General features: G+C 37.6%; 1 protein-coding gene across 1 annotated transcript in view; it reads left to right on the plus strand.

Annotated features, from left to right (window-relative positions):
- Positions 1-21,561, plus strand: part of sf3b3 (splicing factor 3b, subunit 3) — a 28,837-nt gene extending 7,276 nt beyond the window's left edge. Inside the window, exons 12-27 of the mRNA XM_024281715.2 lie at positions 1,901-1,973; positions 2,730-2,881; positions 3,005-3,160; positions 3,952-4,107; positions 5,305-5,448; positions 5,665-5,787; positions 5,978-6,132; positions 6,726-6,900; positions 9,556-9,761; positions 9,941-10,097; positions 11,541-11,666; positions 12,606-12,818; positions 13,456-13,554; positions 17,539-17,682; positions 18,655-18,759; positions 20,525-21,561. Of these exons, the coding sequence (XP_024137483.1) occupies positions 1,901-1,973; positions 2,730-2,881; positions 3,005-3,160; positions 3,952-4,107; positions 5,305-5,448; positions 5,665-5,787; positions 5,978-6,132; positions 6,726-6,900; positions 9,556-9,761; positions 9,941-10,097; positions 11,541-11,666; positions 12,606-12,818; positions 13,456-13,554; positions 17,539-17,682; positions 18,655-18,759; positions 20,525-20,665 (2,325 nt within the window). The 3' untranslated portion in view covers positions 20,666-21,561. The remainder of the gene's footprint in view (positions 1-1,900; positions 1,974-2,729; positions 2,882-3,004; positions 3,161-3,951; positions 4,108-5,304; positions 5,449-5,664; positions 5,788-5,977; positions 6,133-6,725; positions 6,901-9,555; positions 9,762-9,940; positions 10,098-11,540; positions 11,667-12,605; positions 12,819-13,455; positions 13,555-17,538; positions 17,683-18,654; positions 18,760-20,524) is intronic.
- Positions 21,562-21,769: the final 208 nt, after the last annotated feature.

Raw genomic sequence — 21,769 nt, forward strand, 5'->3', positions numbered from 1 at the left:
ATCTGAAGAGTCTGAATGATTCTGACCCAGCAGAAGTTGGTAACATTTATTAACAGTGATGGTTTTCCTTCTTTCTCAAATTTGCTGCTTATAAATAAAATTCAGAAAGTAAAGTTTATGCGGTGAAATTCAAGAAAAGTGTTGTGTTTTCGGAACTGCTAAAATGCACATATTTAAGTGTCTTAAAAGGACAGTTACAGTTATATATAGTAGCCTGAACTAACAAGCATAATTTACCCAGGAGAGGGCACTGTAAGCCAAAGCTTTTTGTATCATATATTGTATGAGCTATTATATAATGCTTTAAACTAACATGTACAGACTTCATCATTCAAATCCTTTTATTTGGGTTAACAGACACTAAATTTTGTTCTTTCTCATTACTTCTTTGTTTTCTATCTGTGAGCTTGCTGAAAGAAGTTTGTTTTCAACAAGATTATCTTTATACCACTCAAATGAAATTGAAAAAAAAAAAAACATTTTTAGTGTTAATACCCAAAAGTAATGATGTGTTCATTTTAAACTTTCAGCTCACAAACTCAACGCAAGGAGGTAGAAAAAGTCTGGCATATTTTAGGAAAATTTGGGGCTTGTTTGTAAGAAAAAACAACATTTTTCAACACACCTTTTGGTTTGAGTTGATTTTTGATCAGCATAGAATCCAAGCTCAAAGTGGACGGGCTAGTTCCTAAGAAGATGAAGCAAAACTGCAGACTTCTTCCTGTGCGTTCTCCGTCTTGCTTCCGTCTCAACATAAGAGTAGAGAAAATCACGACAGTGATAAAGCTGCACGTCTCCTTTTTCCAGTTATCGATAAAGTAGTGAAGTCAAACTGTCAAGACATTGATAAACTCTGCCGCTTGGTCTCTGGATTTATACTGAAAACATTAAAGAAAAAAGAAGATCATTTTCAGTTTTGAAGGGAAAATACATACTGTTGGCGTTTCCTGGACTTGAAATGACAGACATGTTTTTGATGTTTCCCTCTGCTGCATCGCGGATCTGGTTACGCTGCAATCCTTTGCTAAACAGCATGGTTAGAATCACAGCCTCAAGTGCTCTAAAAAAGTTTGGCACTGCACAAAATAAGAATCATAACTCAGTGTAGATCAGCATACAGGACAGGCTAGGGCTTATGGGTGAGCGGCTATAATTGTAATGCGCCTCATCCATTTGTGCAAAGTCATGTTGTACTAAAGTCATGTTGTACTAACCTGTTCTTACTCGCCTGCTTACAATCGCTTTAGAAAATCAATGTACTTCCTCTGTCTGGGTTATATTCTTTCTTCCTGTTTGTTCTTTACTGTGTTGATTGGTACAAAAGAAGCACAGCTTGTCACAGTTTGAAAAACAGCAGCTGTCCAGATCTAAATATGAAATTTATCAGTGGATGGTCTCTTGATGAGAAATATGCTCTTTCTGTAATTACAGAATTTGCTTTAGAGATGAATTTAGAAAAATCATTAAATATAGATGAAGTGGTTACCTATAGGGATGTAATGACTCACTTTCCCCACGATTTGGTTCTAACCTCAATTTTTTGGGTCACAGTTTAGTTTTTGTTTGATATGATTTGTACAGTGCAAAACAACAACAAACTACAAATTCAGAAACATTTATAGAAATTTGTTAATGGGCAAATAACAATGAAAAAGTACGTTTCAGTTTGCTGAAACAATAAGTATTTTTATTTGTTACAATACGTGTTTGACACTCATTGTCATTTGACACTTTCCTGACAATTTGGTTCGATGGTGTAACATATGGTTCAGCTTTAAACTGAATTGTAGCATCTCTAGTTACCTAGCTGTGATGCTTTACATTAGTAAAATAAAAACAAACAGAAAACAGAACAGCCATCTATTTTTGCTATTTTACTGAGCTGTGTCCTTGTTCTCAGGTGTCAGAGATGGCTGTTTCTGAGCTGCCTGGTAACCCCAATGCTGTGTGGACAGTACGCAGACACGTGGAAGGTAATGCTGATTCAATACTTCACACTTTTATTGATACAAAGATAATTTAATGCTGGAGAAATGCTATATCTCAAATATAAGAATAACAACTTTCATTTTTAGGCAATTACTATGTATAAGTTCTGCTGTCCTAAAGTGTTTGGTAATTTTTTTTTTTCTTGTAAAGTTGTGAAGTCAACTACAATTTGACTGCCTTATTAAAACAGCCATTCGCTCGCTCACTCATTCTATAGATTACAGTTCTACATTAACCCTTCCGCTCTCCTTGGCTTGTTTACATTAAAAGTGGGGTCATCTGGACCCCACAAGACAGTGCGCTGAACTTTTTTTTATCTTTGATTTTTGAGTTTCATTAATGTCCATGGCAGACATAAAATCCTGTCCACATTTGTCATGGAAGGAATCACACATCAATATGTGGTTGGAGACATCTGGACTCCAAAGAGAGCGAAAGGGTTGAGAGTCCAGTTAAAGAGATAAAATCTGCCAGCTAAGCTGCTTTCAATTAATGTTCTTGTAAATATACTTCAGCACTTTATTTCTCTGCATGGATGTATAATATACAATATTTGTTATAGTTGCTTTGAAAGGTTGATTTCCAAGAGGCTTGTCATCCTCTAAATCAGTGTTTCCAACGCTCTGCTATGCATTTTAGATGTTTTTTTCCCCTTATTAAGCACACCCAATCCTGTTGGGACCTGAGACTATAGGAAAAGGGTTCAAAGCAAAAATCTAAACCCCTTTTCTGTTTGTCAGATGAGTTTGATGCCTACATCATCGTGTCTTTCGTCAACGCCACTCTGGTTTTGTCCATTGGAGAGACTGTGGAGGAAGTGACAGACTCCGGGTTTCTGGGAACAACGCCCACTCTCTCCTGCTCTTTGCTGGGCGAGGATGCTCTGGTTCAGGTGGGTCAAATACTCCTGTAGTACATTCTGCACAAGAATGTTTTGGTCAAGTATTTTTTTTTTTATTATTGTAATTTACCTTATGCGCCTCTTTTGCTAATTTTTTTCCTGTTTTGGGGACAGGTGTACCCGGATGGCATTCGCCACATCCGTGCAGACAAGCGAGTGAACGAGTGGAAAACTCCGGGTAAAAAAACCATTGTCCGCTGTGCCGTCAACCAGAGGCAGGTGGTTATCGCCCTGACAGGAGGGGAGCTGGTCTACTTTGAGATGGACCCGGTAAGGAAGTTTGCTTTATAGATGCTCACTGACTTATGCCATGAGTAGACAAGTTACCTGCAGTTTGATAGAAACATATCAACACTTTGCAGCAGCTCAGTGCATTTGGTAGAGCAGATTTGCTCTGAATGACTCTAGCAATGATCAGTAGACCTGATTTATACAAGTTCAGATGTGGATGCTGGCAGCCGACAAGCTGATCCATTTTTTTGAAATGTACGGTCTTCAGAAACCTGATATGTCTCAACAGAAGGTGGATTGTTTAGACTAAATAGAGTGAAGACCTTATGGTTGTAACTTCACAGTGATCTTCCTGTAAATCACTATAGTACATGCTGTTTTGTCTGTGAAAATAAAGTTTTCTCAGAAGTGACTATAAAAATGTATATATCCTAAACTTTAAGATGTTTTTATTTTCCGTTAGATCAGCTGCAACTTTCATGCATTCATTTGTTGTTAATATTATGAGAGGATGTTGGTATAATCTCAAATCAACTCAACTCAAACTAGAGCATTTGAAGGGATTCTGTTAACTTCCATAGTTCTGATCCTATTCCAGCAGAACATCTTCGTGATGTTGTGTTTTTTAGCATAACTGCCAAACCAACAAACTGGCAGCAGTCACATGAATCCATAAGGAATCTGATCTGTATGGTTACTCTTTGCAAAGGTGTTTTTAGGAAGAATTACAACACTTCTAAAAGTTATACTCAATGGAACAGTGTACTGGGTTACCAATGCCTCATGAAGTGGTCATGCATGTGTTCCTCTCATACTCGTCTCTTCTCCAGTCTGGCCAGCTGAACGAGTACACGGAGCGGAAGGAGATGTCTGCAGATGTGGTTTGCATGAGCCTGGCAAATGTCCCGCCGGGTGAACAGCGGTCTCGCTTCCTTGCTGTCGGACTGGTCGACAACACTGTTCGAATCATCTCCTTGGACCCTTCGGTATAAACCAAAATTTTAATAGCAGTTAATCTAACTGATTGTTGTGTAGGTGGGGTTCTGTGAAAGGAAAAACAGGGTTTTTATTGTTAACCTGAGGTGTGGATGTAGACTTGGCCAGTCACACAGCAGAGAGAAGGAAAGCTATTAATCATTTTCTTCTGCAGCCAAACGTCTGTTGAAAACTTCTCCTAACATCAGGAACTGGTTTCAATGCGTAATTTTTTTTCCCATTGGTGGGATGTTCACTGTGAATCCTCTTCAAACTCTTTCCAGTGTGAGGTGGTGCTGGTGTGAGCTCTAGAAATAGTTACACCCTTCTCTGTGAAGAGGCTGCTCAGATCCCTGACTGACTTCCGGGATCACCAATAACCAGCCACTCAAATGGAAAATACTTCAGAGTGGGACTGTAGAGTTTAATTTGACTTTAATCACAACTGCGGAATGTGGTATAATTTTTATTTTTTCTTTCACGTTGATCCAAAGAGATGGTGACAGGGATCAGACAGGCTTCTTTGTGCTTCACCTAATGCTTTTCTGGATATCTGAAGATCAGGAATTCTCAAGTTATTGTGACATTTTATCCCTGGATAAAAAAGGAAATAACTTAAAAACTTAAACTGTCAATCACTTCACAATTTTAATCACTTAATGTCAATAATCTAAAAAATACATATCATTTACATATTGACTGAAATAGACGGTTAATGGTTTATAGCCATTATAAGGAAATAAAATGTACTTTAGCTACATTCTTAAAATAAAATGGACGCACAGTAGAAGAGACGTCATTATCCAGAATTGTTTGTCATTAGGCCCTTGTCAGATGTCCAAAAAATTAGCAATTTTGTTCCGTCTCTGAAAGATCCATACTGACTTCCCTGTGGTTAAAACCACTGCCCATGTGTAATGAATTACATAACCCACTGATACCAGAGGCAAAATAAACAGCTAAATAACATCCCATGAGGCTACACGCATATTTATGGGTAAATTTGTTTATTACTAAAGTCACGCAGTTCTGTCTGCACTGATACATCGAGTTGTATTGAGTAAGAGAGATGACTCTGAAGGTGCATCACATAAGCTGGAAAAAAAACTTTAAGTTGTACAAAAAACTTTTTAACATTCCAAAGTCATACTTTCTAATGGTTTTTATGTGCAGATTTTTCTAAGCCTTCCTATTTTCATCCCTTCTAGGATTGTCTTCAGCCCTTGAGTATGCAGGCCCTTCCCGCTCAGCCAGAGAGTCTGTGCATCGTGGAGATGGGAGGTGTGGAGAAACAGGATGAACTCGGAGATAAAGGAACTATAGGGTTCCTCTACCTTAACATTGGGCTGCAGGTACTCTAACAAACTGTTTGATTATGGCAAATCATTGACATGATTTGCATATTTTCTCACCTAAATCCTATATTTCTGTATAATTTTAATGTAGGAGACTGAAAAAGAGCTCATTGTTCACTACAGTCTGGACTTTGATTTATAGATATTCATACACTGCTGTCAAGGGCCTTTTTATCAGTATGGTTCAGACATCTATATATTCTACTCTTTCAGAACGGTGTGCTCCTGCGGACCGTCTTGGACCCTGTGACTGGAGACCTGTCCGACACCAGAACCCGGTACCTCGGATCCCGACCCGTCAAGCTCTTCAGAGTCAGGATGCAAGGACAGGAAGCCGTATGTCAAACTTCATGCCTACAGGGGACATGTTCCTTTTCAATGAATTCTTGTTTACTGATTCATCGAAAAAATACTAACTTATTAGTAGAACATTTAAGAGTGTAACAGATTACTTCTCCTTTTCTTCCATAAGTTGTTTTGTGTTTACTGCAATTGTAAGTGATGTTCTGGTTTCTTTTTTTTTTAGGTGCTGGCCATGTCCAGCCGCTCTTGGCTCAGCTACTCATACCAGTCCCGCTTCCACCTGACCCCCCTGTCCTATGAGACGCTGGAGTACGCCTCTGGCTTTGCCTCTGAGCAATGCCCTGAAGGCATTGTGGCCATCTCCACCAACACACTGAGGTACGGGTGCACAGAAAACATACAACATTCTGACCAAACCTGGACAGGCAGACCAAGTCCAGACACCGTCTCAAACATCTTAAACGGAATGTAAAATAAATAAGAACTGAATGGGATGCTGTTTTAACTGATGAGGCTTCTGCAGACTTTACAGTAGTTTTACAGAAATGCACAAACCAATTAATTACATGCGAAAAGTTGAGCAGATTGGAGAGTTACACTCAAGAAGATTGTGAAAATTCTTAGAAACTTTCCCCTCAAAGAACCAGACCAACATGTCTCTGATTGAAAGATCACTGAGAATACTTGTAAAAAAGATAATCAGAGTGGGACTTTAACAACTGAGGGAACATTCATTTGGTGTGGCAGTCTGGTAACAACAACGGCCAAATGTTGAATAAACTGTTGAGAGACTTTAATGTAATTTAATTGCACTTTAACTGTAGACATGAGAATCTTCTAGATGTTTGTTTTAGGAACTTTACTTTCATTGGACGTTTTCAGTTTTAGTTTTAGTTTAGTTAGATTCAAAGTTTAGGTCAAGAGAAGAGTTAACCAGTTAAGTAAATTCAGTGTTTGATCTCTCCTGGCAGAATCTTGGCTCTGGAGAAACTGGGAGCTGTCTTCAACCAGGTGGCATTTCCTCTGCAGTACACTCCCAGAAAGTTTGTGATTCACCCGGAAACAAACAACCTCATTTTGATCGAGACAGACCACAATGCCTACACCGAGGCCACCAAAGCTCAGAGGAAGCAGCAGATGGCTGAGGTATGACAAACATGTTCAAGATTTTAAAAGGTTCTTTTTTTTGACCTGTTAAACATGTATGCTGGTCAAGATGATGTCCAAGACTGGGAAAAGAGAGTTGTATTGGCCAAATGCACGACCTACTTCCCGATTCAGTACACGATTGCTCAATCATTTCCAGTTGGCGTAGTAGATTGTTGTTTACATGGAGTATTTGGAGTTTATAGGATGTCTTTTGGAGCTACCAAGAGTCACAATAAATGATGTTAGGCGCATTGTTTGTCTTTCTAGTAAAATACTTCAGAATAAAAATGCAAACATTTAAATTGTTTGTCATCCTACATAGTAGACTTTGAAGGTAACTTGCTACGGCTGATGTTATTCTCATGTATTTACATGTGACCAGGTCAAAAGCTGATGGAAATTCATGTTGGCGACACGTCATAGGTGCAGCCAAGATAAAGATTGCTGCATTGTTTCACGTATTTTAGGTGCATGCAAAGCTAAATGTTTTTGCACATATTTAATATTTAAGTCCCATTAGCTGTCAAGCATGTAGATCGCAGTAAGATGCAAAATACAGTTGCGATTGGGAACCTTTTGCTGTATTAACTGTAACCGTCATTTTAACTTTAACTTTTCCTCTGGGTTCATGCGGCCAAGTAAAAAATTCAGCACTGGCTGCACATATTTAGAAAATTACGTGTGAATACCGTTGTCACTTTCATTTGGGCAAATGCAAACTAGCATGAAAGACATATCAATTTATCCCTGTCTTTAAAATTTATGACCTGTTAGTTGTGTTTCAATTACTCCACAGCAGAGTGTTTCTAAAATTTGGTCAAAGTAATTTTATGTGTCAGGTAGAAGCAGTCTAAGACGTGATTCCCTTTCCTAAAACGTCTCAACACTGGCGAGGTGCCCGTTAGCACGCTCCCACCGCTCCATGAAGAAGGCAGATGCACTTCATCAGCTGAGAGTAGGACCAGTAGTCTGAAAGTCTCTTCAAAGTTTGTTTTGAATTATCAAAGAAAAGGTTTTAAATGTTCTAACATTGCTATGTTTCATATGATCATACAGTACATTGTAGTGTTTTGTGAGTATTGGGTGTTTGGTGTTTCGGAAAGGCAAACTTTGTCTTTTTGGATGCTATTGTGTTTACACATTATACCAGGAATAGTACCCGGTAACTTGCTAAGTTGATGTATAGAATTAGACACAACCAGAAGTAAACAAGCGGTCTTATTTTAAGCTGGAAATACGTCACACAGCTCCGTGCACAGAGTCCATTGTGGAAATATCTTCTCAATATGTGTATAAATGTGTCACATTTGGAAACACTTTTTTAATGTCAAACATCAAAGTGGTTATTGATCAAATGTACAGCAGTTCCCAAACATTTTGTGCCTTGACTTAACATTGTAAAATTGACCACTTAAAAATTCAGACAGAACATTTTAAAACAGATATAAATGGCTTAACGGGATGTCAAAGAAAAAAAAACTGCCCGAGTGTTTGCGGGATTTAATCTTTATGTAGTCAAGATCATGTGGTAATAGATACCGAACTTGTTTTCTGTGCTCAAGGTGAAGATGCTGAAATTAAACTGTGTATATTAAAGTTAAAAGTTAAAGTCCCACTATTTGTCACGCACCTCGGTGTGTGAAATTTGTTCTCCGCATTTGACCCATCCCCTGGGGGAGCGGTGAGCTGCAGACACAGCCGCGCTCGGGAACCATTTGGTGGTTTAACCCCCCAGTCCATCTCCTTAGTGCTGAGTGTCAAGCAGGGAGGCACTGGGTCCCATTTTTAGAGTCTTTGGTATGACTCGGCCGGGATTTGAACCCACGACCTTCCAATCTCAGGGCGGACACTCTACCACAAGGCCACTGAGCTGGTAAATTAGATTACGGCTTTCTGTCTTAACTTGTTTCCATAAAACCTGTGTCTAGGATTTTAGGATAGTTTTGAAACTTTCCCAGAGACATAAAAGATGTTACCATGACGACACTTAACTACTTTTCTTCACTCGGGGTCTGCAGCAATTTATATGCTCTATTGAAAGGAAAAAAACACTTAGATGTTATTTTGAAATAATTTTCTAAATAACTTGTGTTTCTGTCATCTTTTTACTTGATGTTTTATTTGCCACAAAGCAGAAAGTTAAAGTAAATTCAAGCCTTCGTCTCCGTTTGCAGAGCAAAGATCTTGCAGTAATAGAAGCTGAAGCAGGAGGGCACTGCTGTTCTGATGTTTCATAGTTCAAATTAGTTTGAAGTCCTTTTCTAGCAATGGCTGGACTTAAAAATGTCAACATCTCTCAGCTGAATCATTTTAATGGTCTGTAAATAATATAACAGAATTCCTTTGATTGTTTGTTCCTTTGCTCACTTTGAGACATTCTTCTTCTGCTCTCTTTTACTTGAAACAAAATTCTAGGAAAGAAAATTCCAAGAACATTAAAAAACCCACCACTTGAATCAAATATAGTAAAAATAACAAAAGAGAAAATAAAAATCTTTAAGTTTTATCTATTCACTTTTTATTTTCCTCCTTTGTTTCATATTTGTTCACCCAGCAAAATACTTTTTTCATTTACAGAGTAGATTCTTTACAAAAACAAATGTTTGTCTAAATTGGATAGATTAACAGCTGGTTGTGTGGTGCCCCCTGCAGGAGATGGTGGAAGCTGCAGGCGAGGACGAGCGAGAGCTGGCAGCTGAGATGGCTGCAGCATTCCTCAACGAGAACCTCCCAGAGTCCATCTTTGGAGCTCCCAAAGCCGGAGCCGGGCAGTGGGCCTCTCTGGTGCGGCTGGTCAACCCCATCCAGGGTACGACGCTGGACCAGGTTCAGCTGGAGCAGAACGAGGCTGCTTTCAGGTGAGTGTGAGGGGGATTTAAGATAGAATTCATAGAATTCAACTTTGGCTTGTATTTATTTCCTTTTTAGAGAAATATTATCAAACATGAATGTAAATGTTGATCCTCTGTGAGACTCTCCATCATTCTGTGTTATTTTAGCAGCTCATGTCTTCCTCTCTGTGTTGGATGTGTTTCAGTGTGGCAGCGTGCCGCTTCATAAACACTGGAGATGAATGGTATATTCTAGTGGGAGTTGCACGTGACATGATACTCAACCCCAGGTCTGTGTCTGGAGGTTTCATCTACACCTACCGCCTCACAGGTGGAGGAGAGAAGCTGGAGTTTGTGCACAAGGTGAGTTTGGGTTTCTCCGCTCTTCCAAATTAGAGGTTTGTCAACATGTTCAGGCCAAAACTGGGCCGTTTTCACAGCTCCTTTAGTGTCACATTTTCAAAACTCGACAGCTTTGTAACGATCCGATGGCAGGATGTGTCTGCCCAAGTTTCTGGGGCAATTCCCCAGAAACGGGAGCAGGGTGGGGATGATCCAAGTGAATCAGCTTTCTGTGGTTTGTTACCTGATGTAGAAGAAGAGTGGAGATGAGTCAGTTTGTTTCTCAGACACTCCTCACACAGACTCGGAGGGATTTCCCAACCACTTAACCACATGTGATGTTTTTAGGTGATTCTTTTTGGTCACAATCCTAACTTCTTAAGCACACATTCCCATTCAGCGCCAGACACTTTAAAAGTTATAATAGGACACAACATTTGTCTATGTACTTTTACCATTTGGATATTGTTTAAAAAATGTTGACATAGTCTGTCTCCAATATATACTGTTGATTTTAAATAGCTTAGACATTTGTGGACTGTGTGCGTTTATGACGTATGGAGTGCAGAAGTTTTAGTCAAGTCTGCGTGATGATGCATGAACCGCAACGACAGCTAAAGAAAAACTGTCATCGTGAGTAAACTCTTCATCCTGTCTGACCTGATTACAGTTCTTCCCTAATTAACTTTGTCTGTGGTCAAATTAGCCATAAATGATTAACACGACCCACAGAGACAACTCAACAGCTGCAAAGCCGCTCCTTTTTCTATGTTCACTGCATTTTCAAAGAAGCCTGGATCCATTTATGTTTACAGTTTGTTGCTATTAAATTGAAATTAAAGAGACATTTTCGCATTTCTGGCATATTTGACGACAAGCTATTTGTAATCAATAATTGTTAAATACGTGGTCCCTTAGTATGGAGTTGTTTAGAATTAACTGTATAAACTAAAACTGCATGAATGTTTATAATCTCAGATCAAACCCAACAGATTAGTAAATCATCTTTATTTCAATGAATTTAACTCTTAAAAGAAAAAAAAAATATTATTTTCAAAAGTAAAATATCCCTATAACACCAAAAAAGCACTTTCTTTTCCTAATTTAGCTACTTTCCTTGAAATAAATACTAACTTGTAAATGTATTTAGCAAAATTCCAGCTTTTTGCCCCTTCTTTAGCACAGAAGGATGGTTCCCAAACTTTCTGATTAGGACACACATCTGCATCTTTTAAAGTTTTCAAAGAGAAACTTTACAGCCACATTGTAATGATCTGAAATGCTTTTTTTGATTGTGTGTTTCTGTTTGTTGACTTGTGTGTTGCAATGGCTCAGTTGTTTTAAGATCTGCTGCTTTGCTGTGCAAAATGTCCTCAATTTTCACCTAATTACATAAAACACAACCGCTTCCCTGGGTCTTCTTCACCCTCCATGCCATTTTCTGTTTGTTGGACCACTTTACAGACTCCAGTAGAGGACGTGCCTTTGGCCATTGCTCCATTCCAGGGACGGGTTCTAGTCGGAGTTGGAAAACTTCTTCGAATTTACGACCTGGGGAAGAAGAAACTGCTTCGTAAATGTGAGAACAAGGTAAAAACTGGATTTATTTGATTTGATTCAACAGTTCATCATTAAACAGACTGTAATTTTTTGAGTTATTTTCAAAGTGTTTCCAGTGGTCCTTTATTTATGATTATTCTGTTTTTAGGCAAAAATCTGAAACCTGTGTTGTTTTCTAAGACATAGTTTCTGCAGAGCAGTAGTTCATTAGAAATTCACATCTGAGTTGTGGATGGGACATCAGATGCAGAGCAACTCCGTCCCCTTTACCCTTCATGCTGCTGAGATCCTTGATCAGGGAGCTTGGTCTGTCACTAACTCGCAACGATTTTAATGAAAAAAAAAACAAAAACAACTCAAGTTCAATTTTTAAGCTTTATTAGCAACTGCAGTTTTACTGTTTTTATTTAATGATAACAAATGTGTGTGATTGTGTTATAGCGTTGTTTGTTTTGTTTAATGGAACTGATTTTGAGAGCGCTGTTTGTTAACAAAAGGAGATGTCTTCCCACTTTTTAAAAGGAGGAACTCTGCCTGCTTTTTCGATGCTTATGTAAAACTTGTCACTTTGAATCAGTTTGCTTTCTTGTTAGATCTGTAGAACAAAGTTTGGGATATCACTCTTGATTATGTTTCACTGATGTAAACATCTTCTTATAATTATCATGACATTGTTGCTGTGAAAACGAGCTGCTCATGATGGAGCAGCCTGCAAGCCTTTACCGCCTGCTGAACACTTTGTGTGGAAAGGCTTTGCAGATGTTGTTTGAGGTGGGAATTGCACTTGACATGTTTGTGAGGCTGCATTCACAACAGTGGGCTAATCAAAGCAACATGCATCTTGTTTTTTCAATTAGGATGCAAAAGCAACTGGAAAACATATGGATGCCTGGCTGTTGTGACGCCTTACATATGCACTGCTTTTTTTACCAGCCGCATCTCAACACTTTGGCTTCTCTTTTTCTGCAGCACATTCCTAACATTGTGACGGGCATCTACACCATCGGACAGAGAGTCATCATTTCTGATGTCCAGGAGAGTCTGTTTTGGGTTCGGTACCGACGCAACGAAAACCAGCTCATCATCTTCGCCGACGACACGTATCCTCGCTGGGTGACGACGGCCTGTCTGCTCGACTACGACACCATGGCTGCTGCTGACAAGTTTGGCAACATCAGCATTGTAAGCCCGTGTAAACATTTACATAACACTGTGTTCTCCACATTGTAAGGTGGACTTAAAAACATTAATGTTTTCAAGAAACAACAGATTAATTCTGGTTGGGTTTACTTATTTGGGCATTTTTGAGAAGTAAATGTTGCTCTGTCAAAAATGTTTAGTTGGGCTTTATTGTAATTATACAATTGCAGCTTAAAATGTAGCTCTATCCAACCTTTTTTTTTTAATGTCACTAACAAGGTTGGGGTTTAGCATCACAGTAACATTTGTTTTAACAGTTTCAGTCTTTTTTTTTTTCTTTTGCAACCAACACTTCTAATGTGCCTAATGTGTAACACGTTACAAACAAGTTCTAGAGTTACTGTGAATGGCGTTATTTAGTCTAACTGATGGACTTATCTCAGACTCTTTTGCCTTGTTTAATGCCCATCATATTTCAATGAGCTTTATGTATGACATAATTTTGAAAGTAGTTGATTCATTGATGGTGCGCTCTATAGTTTAGAAAATATGATAAAAACATTTGATAGGGGCCTGCAAAGAATAAAGCACATAAATACTTAATTTTGAATCTGTAGATTTATTTGGTTGGAGGAAATGAGACAAATTATTAAATGAAGTTTTTGTATTTTGATCGTAGGTGCGTCTTCCTCCCAACACCAGTGATGACGTGGATGAAGATCCTACAGGAAACAAAGCTTTGTGGGACAGAGGACTCCTTAATGGAGCATCACAGAAGGTAAAACAGCTGATCACTAATTGATTGTCTGCAGTCATTTTTTTCATTTGTCATTTTACTATTTTTTAGGAGCCTAAGAACAAGGTTTTATTGCTTTCAATGTAATGAAATTATAACAGTCCCTTATTATAGTGTGGTTCACTATTCACAGTCACTGTTTTGCTAATTCTTTTTTAGTAGAATTTTGCATCCTTTTATTCAATTTTATTTTTTAGAGTGGTTTGTGTTCTACGTCAGTGTTGTGTCTCAGGTACAGAATGCGTTGAGCTTGCCACATACGCATACATTTTCAATCACAGGCAGATCTTTGGTTTCATTCTATAATTCTTGTCTTTTTTCTGCGAAGGTTTGAACTTTGAGAGAAAAAAGTTAAAATTTCCGAGAAAATTATTTTTACAGCTTTAAAACATCTGTAATCTTTCATGAATTTCATCTTTCATTGCAGATTATTTTTAGACTATAACCCCTGTGATCAAAGAGGGAACAATATTTCAATGGTCTTCTTTGGTCTAACAAAGGCTGATGCTTCATGAAGTTGACAAACTAAAAATTCAAAATCATTTCAGGACTATAATGAATAAAACAGCAATAAAAATAGGTGTCTCCAATAAACCCAGTTTACTTAACGCCACAGTGTTTGTCTGTTGCTGTGTATGTTCATTAATTTTAGTTTAGAAATGTTCCATGTTTATTTATAGATGTGTCAATGATGTCTGTGTTGAACCCAATTATGTTGCGTAAATGAGTTTTTAGATTCGATTAGATGCATTCCGCTTAGATTTGATTAATTTATCCTCAAATATCAGAGTCAGGCTCTTGAAACCATCTGTCAAAGTGAAAGGATTTACTGTTTTTACCTCACATGTCATATTTTGCGTTGATCATGTCATGCAAAGTTTATTAGTGTAAAGATTAAGAGGAAAATGTGCCATCTGTAATGGAAGGAAAACCTTTACAGAGAAGAGGAAAAGCTGACATTTGCAGCTGGAAACACAATTACTGCTGCTGTTAATCACTCTTTTTGTTGCTTACAAACTGTCTGGCCTCCTGAAATAAACCACCTCCTCTGGTATAAACACTGAGGAAGAGTATGACCTGCTGTCATGAGACAACAGTTGGTCCTCTGTTATTGTTGAATTCGTTGCTTTCATCTCCTAAATATAGAAAATGATTTTTCTGCAGGTCATTCATCTGCAAGCTTTAAGTCTTCACACCTTCAAAAGAAGCGATCCTCCTCCCTCAGACCACAGTCACATACTGAACTTTTTGATTTAACACCACAATTTAACCCTCTACCATTATAAAAAACCATGCCACATGAATACATAAGTAAAAGATCTGGTGTTATTGTTTGGATCAAGCTGTTGAAATATTGCTAGTGTAGAAAAAGTGAGCATACAACTGATTGTTTAAAAAAAACATTTTATTCAACTTTTTTGGACATAAAAGTAAAAATTTAAAGCCTGCAGGCTTTAGTTTAAAAAAGAACAAAGAGAAGAGCTATGAAGGGAATAAGCCAAGAGGGGAACAACTGCTTTTACTGCAACCTAAGCAACAAGAAACTAAAGCGCAGATGTCGTTTGAATCTCTGTAAGCAAAAAAGAAAAAACAGAAGAAAACAGCATCATTTTCAATTTTATCCCTTCATTCAACCTTTGTATTTACAGATTATTAACAAATCTAAACACACACACAACTAATTAACTATTACAGATTTTAAAATAAATATTTTGAATCTAGTAATTGAGACTAAAAAATGTTGACCATGAAAGTTCACATTTCTGTCTTTCTAAATATTTGTGACTATTCCGCTTTGAAAAAAAATTGATAAGCTCCACAGCCGAAGAAAATATTAGTTGCAGGCTTTTAAAATAAATTGTTTTGGTCGTATGGAAAAAGCTGTGTAACGATTTAAAAAAGTTATAAAGGTAATAATCAGATGACCTGATAAATCTGCAAACTGACCTCTAAACTTGAAAAATGTTAGGAAAAGTAAAATTCAGGACTCAAACAAATATTTTCACCATTTAAAATGTAAATAGAGCACAACTTTTTTTCTTTAGTTAAAACTTTGAAATGTGACTGAATGTAGACTTTAATTTTTTTAGTTTTGTTCCGCTCCACCTCAGTGTCATCTGCTCCAAGGCCCCGGAAATTCCAAATTCACATCCATCATTAAGTCAGCGGAAGGAGAAAAATTCCCAAATTTTATAGAGCCACAGTTTTATAGCAGCTAAGTCACGTGTCCTTGAATACATTTTAAAATCTGAAAGATGTTTGAAGCTCAAAGTTGAAAAGAAAAAAAAACAAAAAAAACAGGGAGGGTTTAAGCTGCCGCTCTGACTTCCATTAGAGACTATATTTTAATAATGGAGAACGTTTGTTTTTTGTAAAAAAAATATACAAACCCTTAGAAAAATGTTTCTATACAGATCTTAACAAATGAACATTTTTTTTATCTAATGTTTCCATTTTTTAATTAAGGTCTGAAATTCAGCAGTTATCAGGCTAGGAAGAGCTGGAAAACAGGCAGAGGTAGATCTTTGGTAATAAAGTTAGGTATACCCATTGACATACTAGAATTTATTGATGATAGGTATCAGTTTTTGAAATAAATACAAATGAACCTAAAAAAGATCTTTGCCAGAGAGTCTTGGTGGATTCAAAATATTTTAAAAACCTATTAAATTTGAATGGTAATGAAAGAAAACATTTATCCCTGTATCCTTCAATGACGAAAAGTCCACAGTCCAGTCCTGTCAAGAAATGATTTATAGCTTGACAGCTAGATTAGCATCAGACGATGGCGGCAGCGCGGAGGCCACCCTCTAAATCTCAGATCCCACTGAAGACTGTCTCGGCGTGGATAAAACATCGTTAATGCTGTCAGCAAAGCGCCAGTCGTATATTGGTGTGGGTGGCAAGCCAAAAGAGGTTGTCCTTTTTTGACTCTCGTGTTCGGCTCTTGTCGGTTTTTTAGACATAATAATGGCTCGTAATGCATTGCAGTCATGATTTTCTTCTAATTGGCATACTTTAATGTGTCATTTGACTGGAATCTGTTTGCAGCTTTGCTGTTACATTCTGTTCCATCATGACACTATGATGCTCTAAATCTATTCAGTCTTTCAGGTCTAGACTTAAGGGTGAAATCAAATGAGGAAGAGCAAAACCACTCAATTCAGTTCTGAAATATGTTATCATAAAATAATTCATCCTGTAGTTAATTGATATATTTTGCCAAAGCTGTTTGTCATTTTGTCATTGTAGATGCTAAACAATAAGTTCTGGTTTCTGAAAAAATGCAACTTTGCTAAAGGCTGTTCGTGTCGAGACAAAAATTTTGAACCATATCAAAGCTGAAGGAGAAGATGGGTGCTTTCTTTTGCATTTTAGAATAGGCATTTTCACCTCTTTGATTTTCAAAATATTTCTATATATTTAAACTTTTAACTTGAGGGCGTTTAGTGCTGATCACGCGAATGCTGAGCTTTTTCGCGTGATGTTTGGTTTCACACAGAGCTGCTGTTGTTTCCTGTCAGACAGTAATGGAGTACTCTGCAAAACTGCGGCACTCCTCTGTCTGCTTTAACTGTTGCAGCCTGTCTCATGGTGTCATGCATGTCCCTTCATTAAGACTGATCATCCTAACGCTGGCCGTGTGTCTCGGCCACATCCTAATGTTTATGGGGCATGATTGGCATTGCAGTTTTCGGAAGATTATCAAATTAAAGTATCCAGAGCAGGGGAATGTGTCTCCTCTCTGACCCTGACTCACTTATCACTGTTAATGTGCACAAACCAGAACACTCTGATTTTTATTGGGCTTGAGACCTCAAATGACTTTGAGACATATCTGACGAGTTATGATGTGATTCAATTTTTCAAGTCTTAACCAGATTTCTTACAGTTTTTCATTTGATTTCAGACAGACAATTTTAGCCAAAAAAAAAAAACGGAACTTTTCATCCTCTGTTTCTTCAGGCTGAAGTAGTCGTGAACTACCATGTTGGAGAGACAGTGTTATCTCTTCAGAAAACCACTCTGATCCCTGGAGGTTCCGAGTCGCTGGTCTACAACACACTGTCTGGAGGCATTGGAATCCTGGTCCCATTCACTTCACACGAGGTAGAAATCCTTCCTCCTGCTCTGCACTTATTAGTTTTCATGCTAGTTAAGCCGTTTTCAGCACAACAAAACACTTTAATGGAGCTGTGTTAGATATTTTCTATATTTAAATCTGTTCTCATCTTTCCAACATTTCTACTTGACCCAGACCTCATTAAATACTAATACAAGACAAATCAGTGTCATGTGTGAAGTTATTAGTTTTCAAAGGTGATGTTTGTTTTTCTAATAAAATACTCATCTTTCTCCACTTTGGTCTTTAACATCCTACTGTTTTTTAAAACTTTGAAGTAACACATTTTTTGTATTTATGCATTTAATGTTGCATTCATTTTCATAGTGTGTTAAATTATGAATTATAGCCTTTTTGAGTTACTCATCCCTCGTTGTGCTTACAAGGTAATTTGATAAACTCAACCAACATAAAATAAGATAGTTTCCTTTTTATTCCGTCATCTTTTTTCCGCTGTCTGAAATTCCTTTTATTTGAGATCCTGATCATTATTTATATTCACCATTTTTGAAAGCTTATTTGAGATAGCTGCACATTTAAATTAATTTGCTTTTTTCACAGCATTTTTTTCTAAAAAATGTTTCAAATGTAGCATCTTCAGCTTCTTTATTCCTTTATTTTAATAATTTATTTTAGATTTGTTAGCATTTTTTTTAACTATTTTTCAAGGGCTACTACAAACGTCGGCTAATATAACATCTAGTTTAAGCTTTTCTTTTTCTTTAAACTACTATTCAACTTTTTTTTGATCAATCTAACATTTATTTTAAACTTTTAGAATAATTTACGTTGCAGGCCTGCAGTTTTTTTTTATATACGTTTTCGTCTTTACTGTTGTCTTTCTCTGTATTCAGTTTATACAGTATGTTCCATGTGAATTCATCTTTATTAGCAAAGAAAGATTAAATTTGTCTGTCGTTTTAATGAGATATTTCTTAAATTGTCTGTTATCTTTTCAGGACCACGACTTCTTCCAGCATCTAGAGATGCACATGCGCTCCGAGTTCCCTCCAATCTGTGGCAGAGACCATCTCAGCTTCAGGTCCTACTACTTCCCAGTGAAGGTTGGTGCTTCATTTATCAGGAATGGCAAAGTGTAGATTATTACCTTCTTATGACCTGCTTTTAGGGGGCAAGTTACCGTACCGGAACGGAAATTCAGGTTGTTGTCAGTGGGAAGAATTATGTGTCACGTGAGAATGTTGCAGGACTCATTTATTAAAAACTACTGTTCACATGCATACTAGGTAATATGTTGCTAAGTTTAACCACAGTGAGATTAGGAAATGACTACAATCAGCAGTGGTTACAGGTTTTAGCTGGAAGTGTTTTGTCACATGAATATCTGGTTTGCTGGATTTGGTAAACCAGATTTTCTGGGATGTGAAACGAGGGCACAAAACAAACACACTCACTATTTATTGTAGCATAGCTACCGATCGATTAAAAAGGTCATACATTTAAAAATGACTTATAATAGCTTTAAAAAGTCTCTAAAATACTTTAAGTTTGGTGTAATAAGAACTTGAATTTCATTGTTATACATTTTTTTTGTCCCATCTGCTGTTTGCAAAATGTTTGAATCAAAGGAACAGCAGCCTCCTCTGTTTCTTCACAACGTAGGAAATAATTATCCCAAACTTTAAAGGACACAAATTGGAAAAAAAATTACAGAAACACTTGAACAATTTTGGGCTTGACTGTGTGTTTGGAAAACTAAAATAGATTTTAAAAATGAAACCTGCTGCAGATATCTGTACAGGAGATAGGGCACAGAGGGGATTGATTGACAAGCTCTCCAGCCAATCGGGAGGCAGAAGACATTGCACTCTTAACTCTTGTGCTATCCCAGGCATTTCTACATTTAAAGTGGGGTCATCTGGACCCCACAAGACAGTGCCCTGAACTTTTCTTTTTCCAAGGATTTTTTATCTTCACTGGTGTCCATGCAGACATCAATCCTGTCCACCTTTGTCCTCCTTTGTCATGGGAGGGATCACACATCGATGTAGGGCGGGGTCATCTGGACCCCATAAGAGATCGCTCACAGGTTAAAAAAAAAGAGAGTAATTATGAGCAAGTAAAACTGCCCTGAAAAACTCTCCAAAAAGCAAGACTGGGAATATTGTGAGGGAACACGCATACTGTTTCTTATGTACTTTTTTTCATCAGTGCTGTCTTTCATCCTTAGTACTCTTTGCAACTTTAGTTTTGAATTGGAAATGGTTCATTTCAAGCAATTAAAGCAGAAGCAAAACAAGAACAGAAAGGTGTATCTATACAAAGACAAATCAAAGATGGAATAATTAGTCATAAAAATGGATAACATACCCTAGTAAATAATTAAATTATTACTCTTGACTATAAACAAACGTATTTGCTATTTTGCATATATTTCATGACACTATGAAACTATTGACTATTAAGATTGTCAAAAGGAGTTCAGTAGATTGCCTGAAAGGAAGCCAATTTATATAATCCCACCACTGTTTTGCTTTACTTCATTTATTTAATTTTACTTAAATTAGAGCTGCCACAAACGATTAATTTAATAGTCGACTAATCACCGATTATTTTTCCGATTAGTCGACTAATCAGGTCATGCGCAAACTGGATGTAAACCACACATCTTAACCATCATTAGTTTAAAACTGAAAAAATCCTAAATTGGCCAAAATAGCTTGCATACAGCTGAAATATTAGCTAAGCTCCAAACTAGCCTAAAAAACAACGAAAAAAATTAGCCAAAACAGCTAGCATGCAGATTTATCATTCTTTCTGAGTTTGTGGAGCTTTGTGTTAATCATGATTCATGCCTGTGTTCTTCAGAATGTGATCGATGGGGATCTGTGCGAGCAGTTCAACAGCATGGACACACACAAGCAGAAGAGCGTGGCCGAGGAGCTCGACCGGACACCCCCAGAAGTCTCCAAGAAGCTGGAGGACATTCGTACACGTTACGCTTTCTAAACACACCTACAAAATGGACAATTAAACATTTACATGAAGACCGACACAAACCCTGTTGTTCAGCAGTTTATCCAATTTAAATATCTGTGAAGAAAAAAAAGCACACATTAGGTTGCAGCCAACTTTCCCCCATTTGATGACAAAATCCTCTCTCTCACAAGTTTAGGAACCAAAAATGTGAGAGGCTTTGGTCACAATCAGAAGAACACAAACGGCCCATGACCCAATTACAGAGTTTCAGTTTGTCTTTGCTGCGTCAGCATAAACCACCAGCTGCAGTTCAGCCATAGTGAGACAAAATCACAAAGGTGTTATTTTTTATATTCAGACTTCCTTTGGCTGAAAATGAAATTTTAAAAATCATCCTCACACTGAGCAGCATTATCAGCGTTACAACTCAACAGAATGTAAAGCAAACTGCTGAAGAATTCATCTTTTTAGCCAACAGTGGTTTACGTACTCTCCCGTGATCCGAGATATATTTATGCTGCACGAAAGCCTGAAGATGACTAAGTATTTTCTCTTTTTATCAGAACACAAATGGAGAAATAGGCTTTTGTATGCTGACGATTTCATCTTTAGATCCTCGCTGACGTCTTTTTAAACATTTGCTCGGAGCGTTTCAGCAAACGAAGGCTGACCTTGAATCGAGTGCAGCCTCAGGCCAGTCTTTAGTGAGCCTTCCACCGACCGTCATACAATTCTGGGTCAGCTCAGACTAAATAAGTGGGTGGAAAAGTCCTGAAGGGTTGCTTTGGGTGGTGCTCTTGTCAGTACAGTAAATTCCCAACCTCAGCCACAGACACTGCATTCCACAGCAATCACTGGACTTGGGGGTTTGTGGGACAGAGACAGTGGTCTGTTTTTTTTGTAAATAAAGTTGTTTTTGTACTTTATAATATCGTGTGGTTGTTTCATTTTTCAGCAGAGTGTGTGTGTTGAAACCAGGAGTCCAGGGACAGAAATTGGGTTTTGTTTGCAGGTGAGAAAATGTGGACGTTCTAGGTTAAAGGTTCAATTGTAAAACTCGATTCAGCAGAATAAAACATTGACCAATAGCATCTACACCTGTGAATACCTGTGGAATTACCTATGAAATGCATA

This window comes from Oryzias melastigma, linkage group LG6, assembly GCF_002922805.2.
Source record: "Oryzias melastigma strain HK-1 linkage group LG6, ASM292280v2, whole genome shotgun sequence".
NCBI lineage: Eukaryota > Metazoa > Chordata > Actinopteri > Beloniformes > Adrianichthyidae > Oryzias > Oryzias melastigma.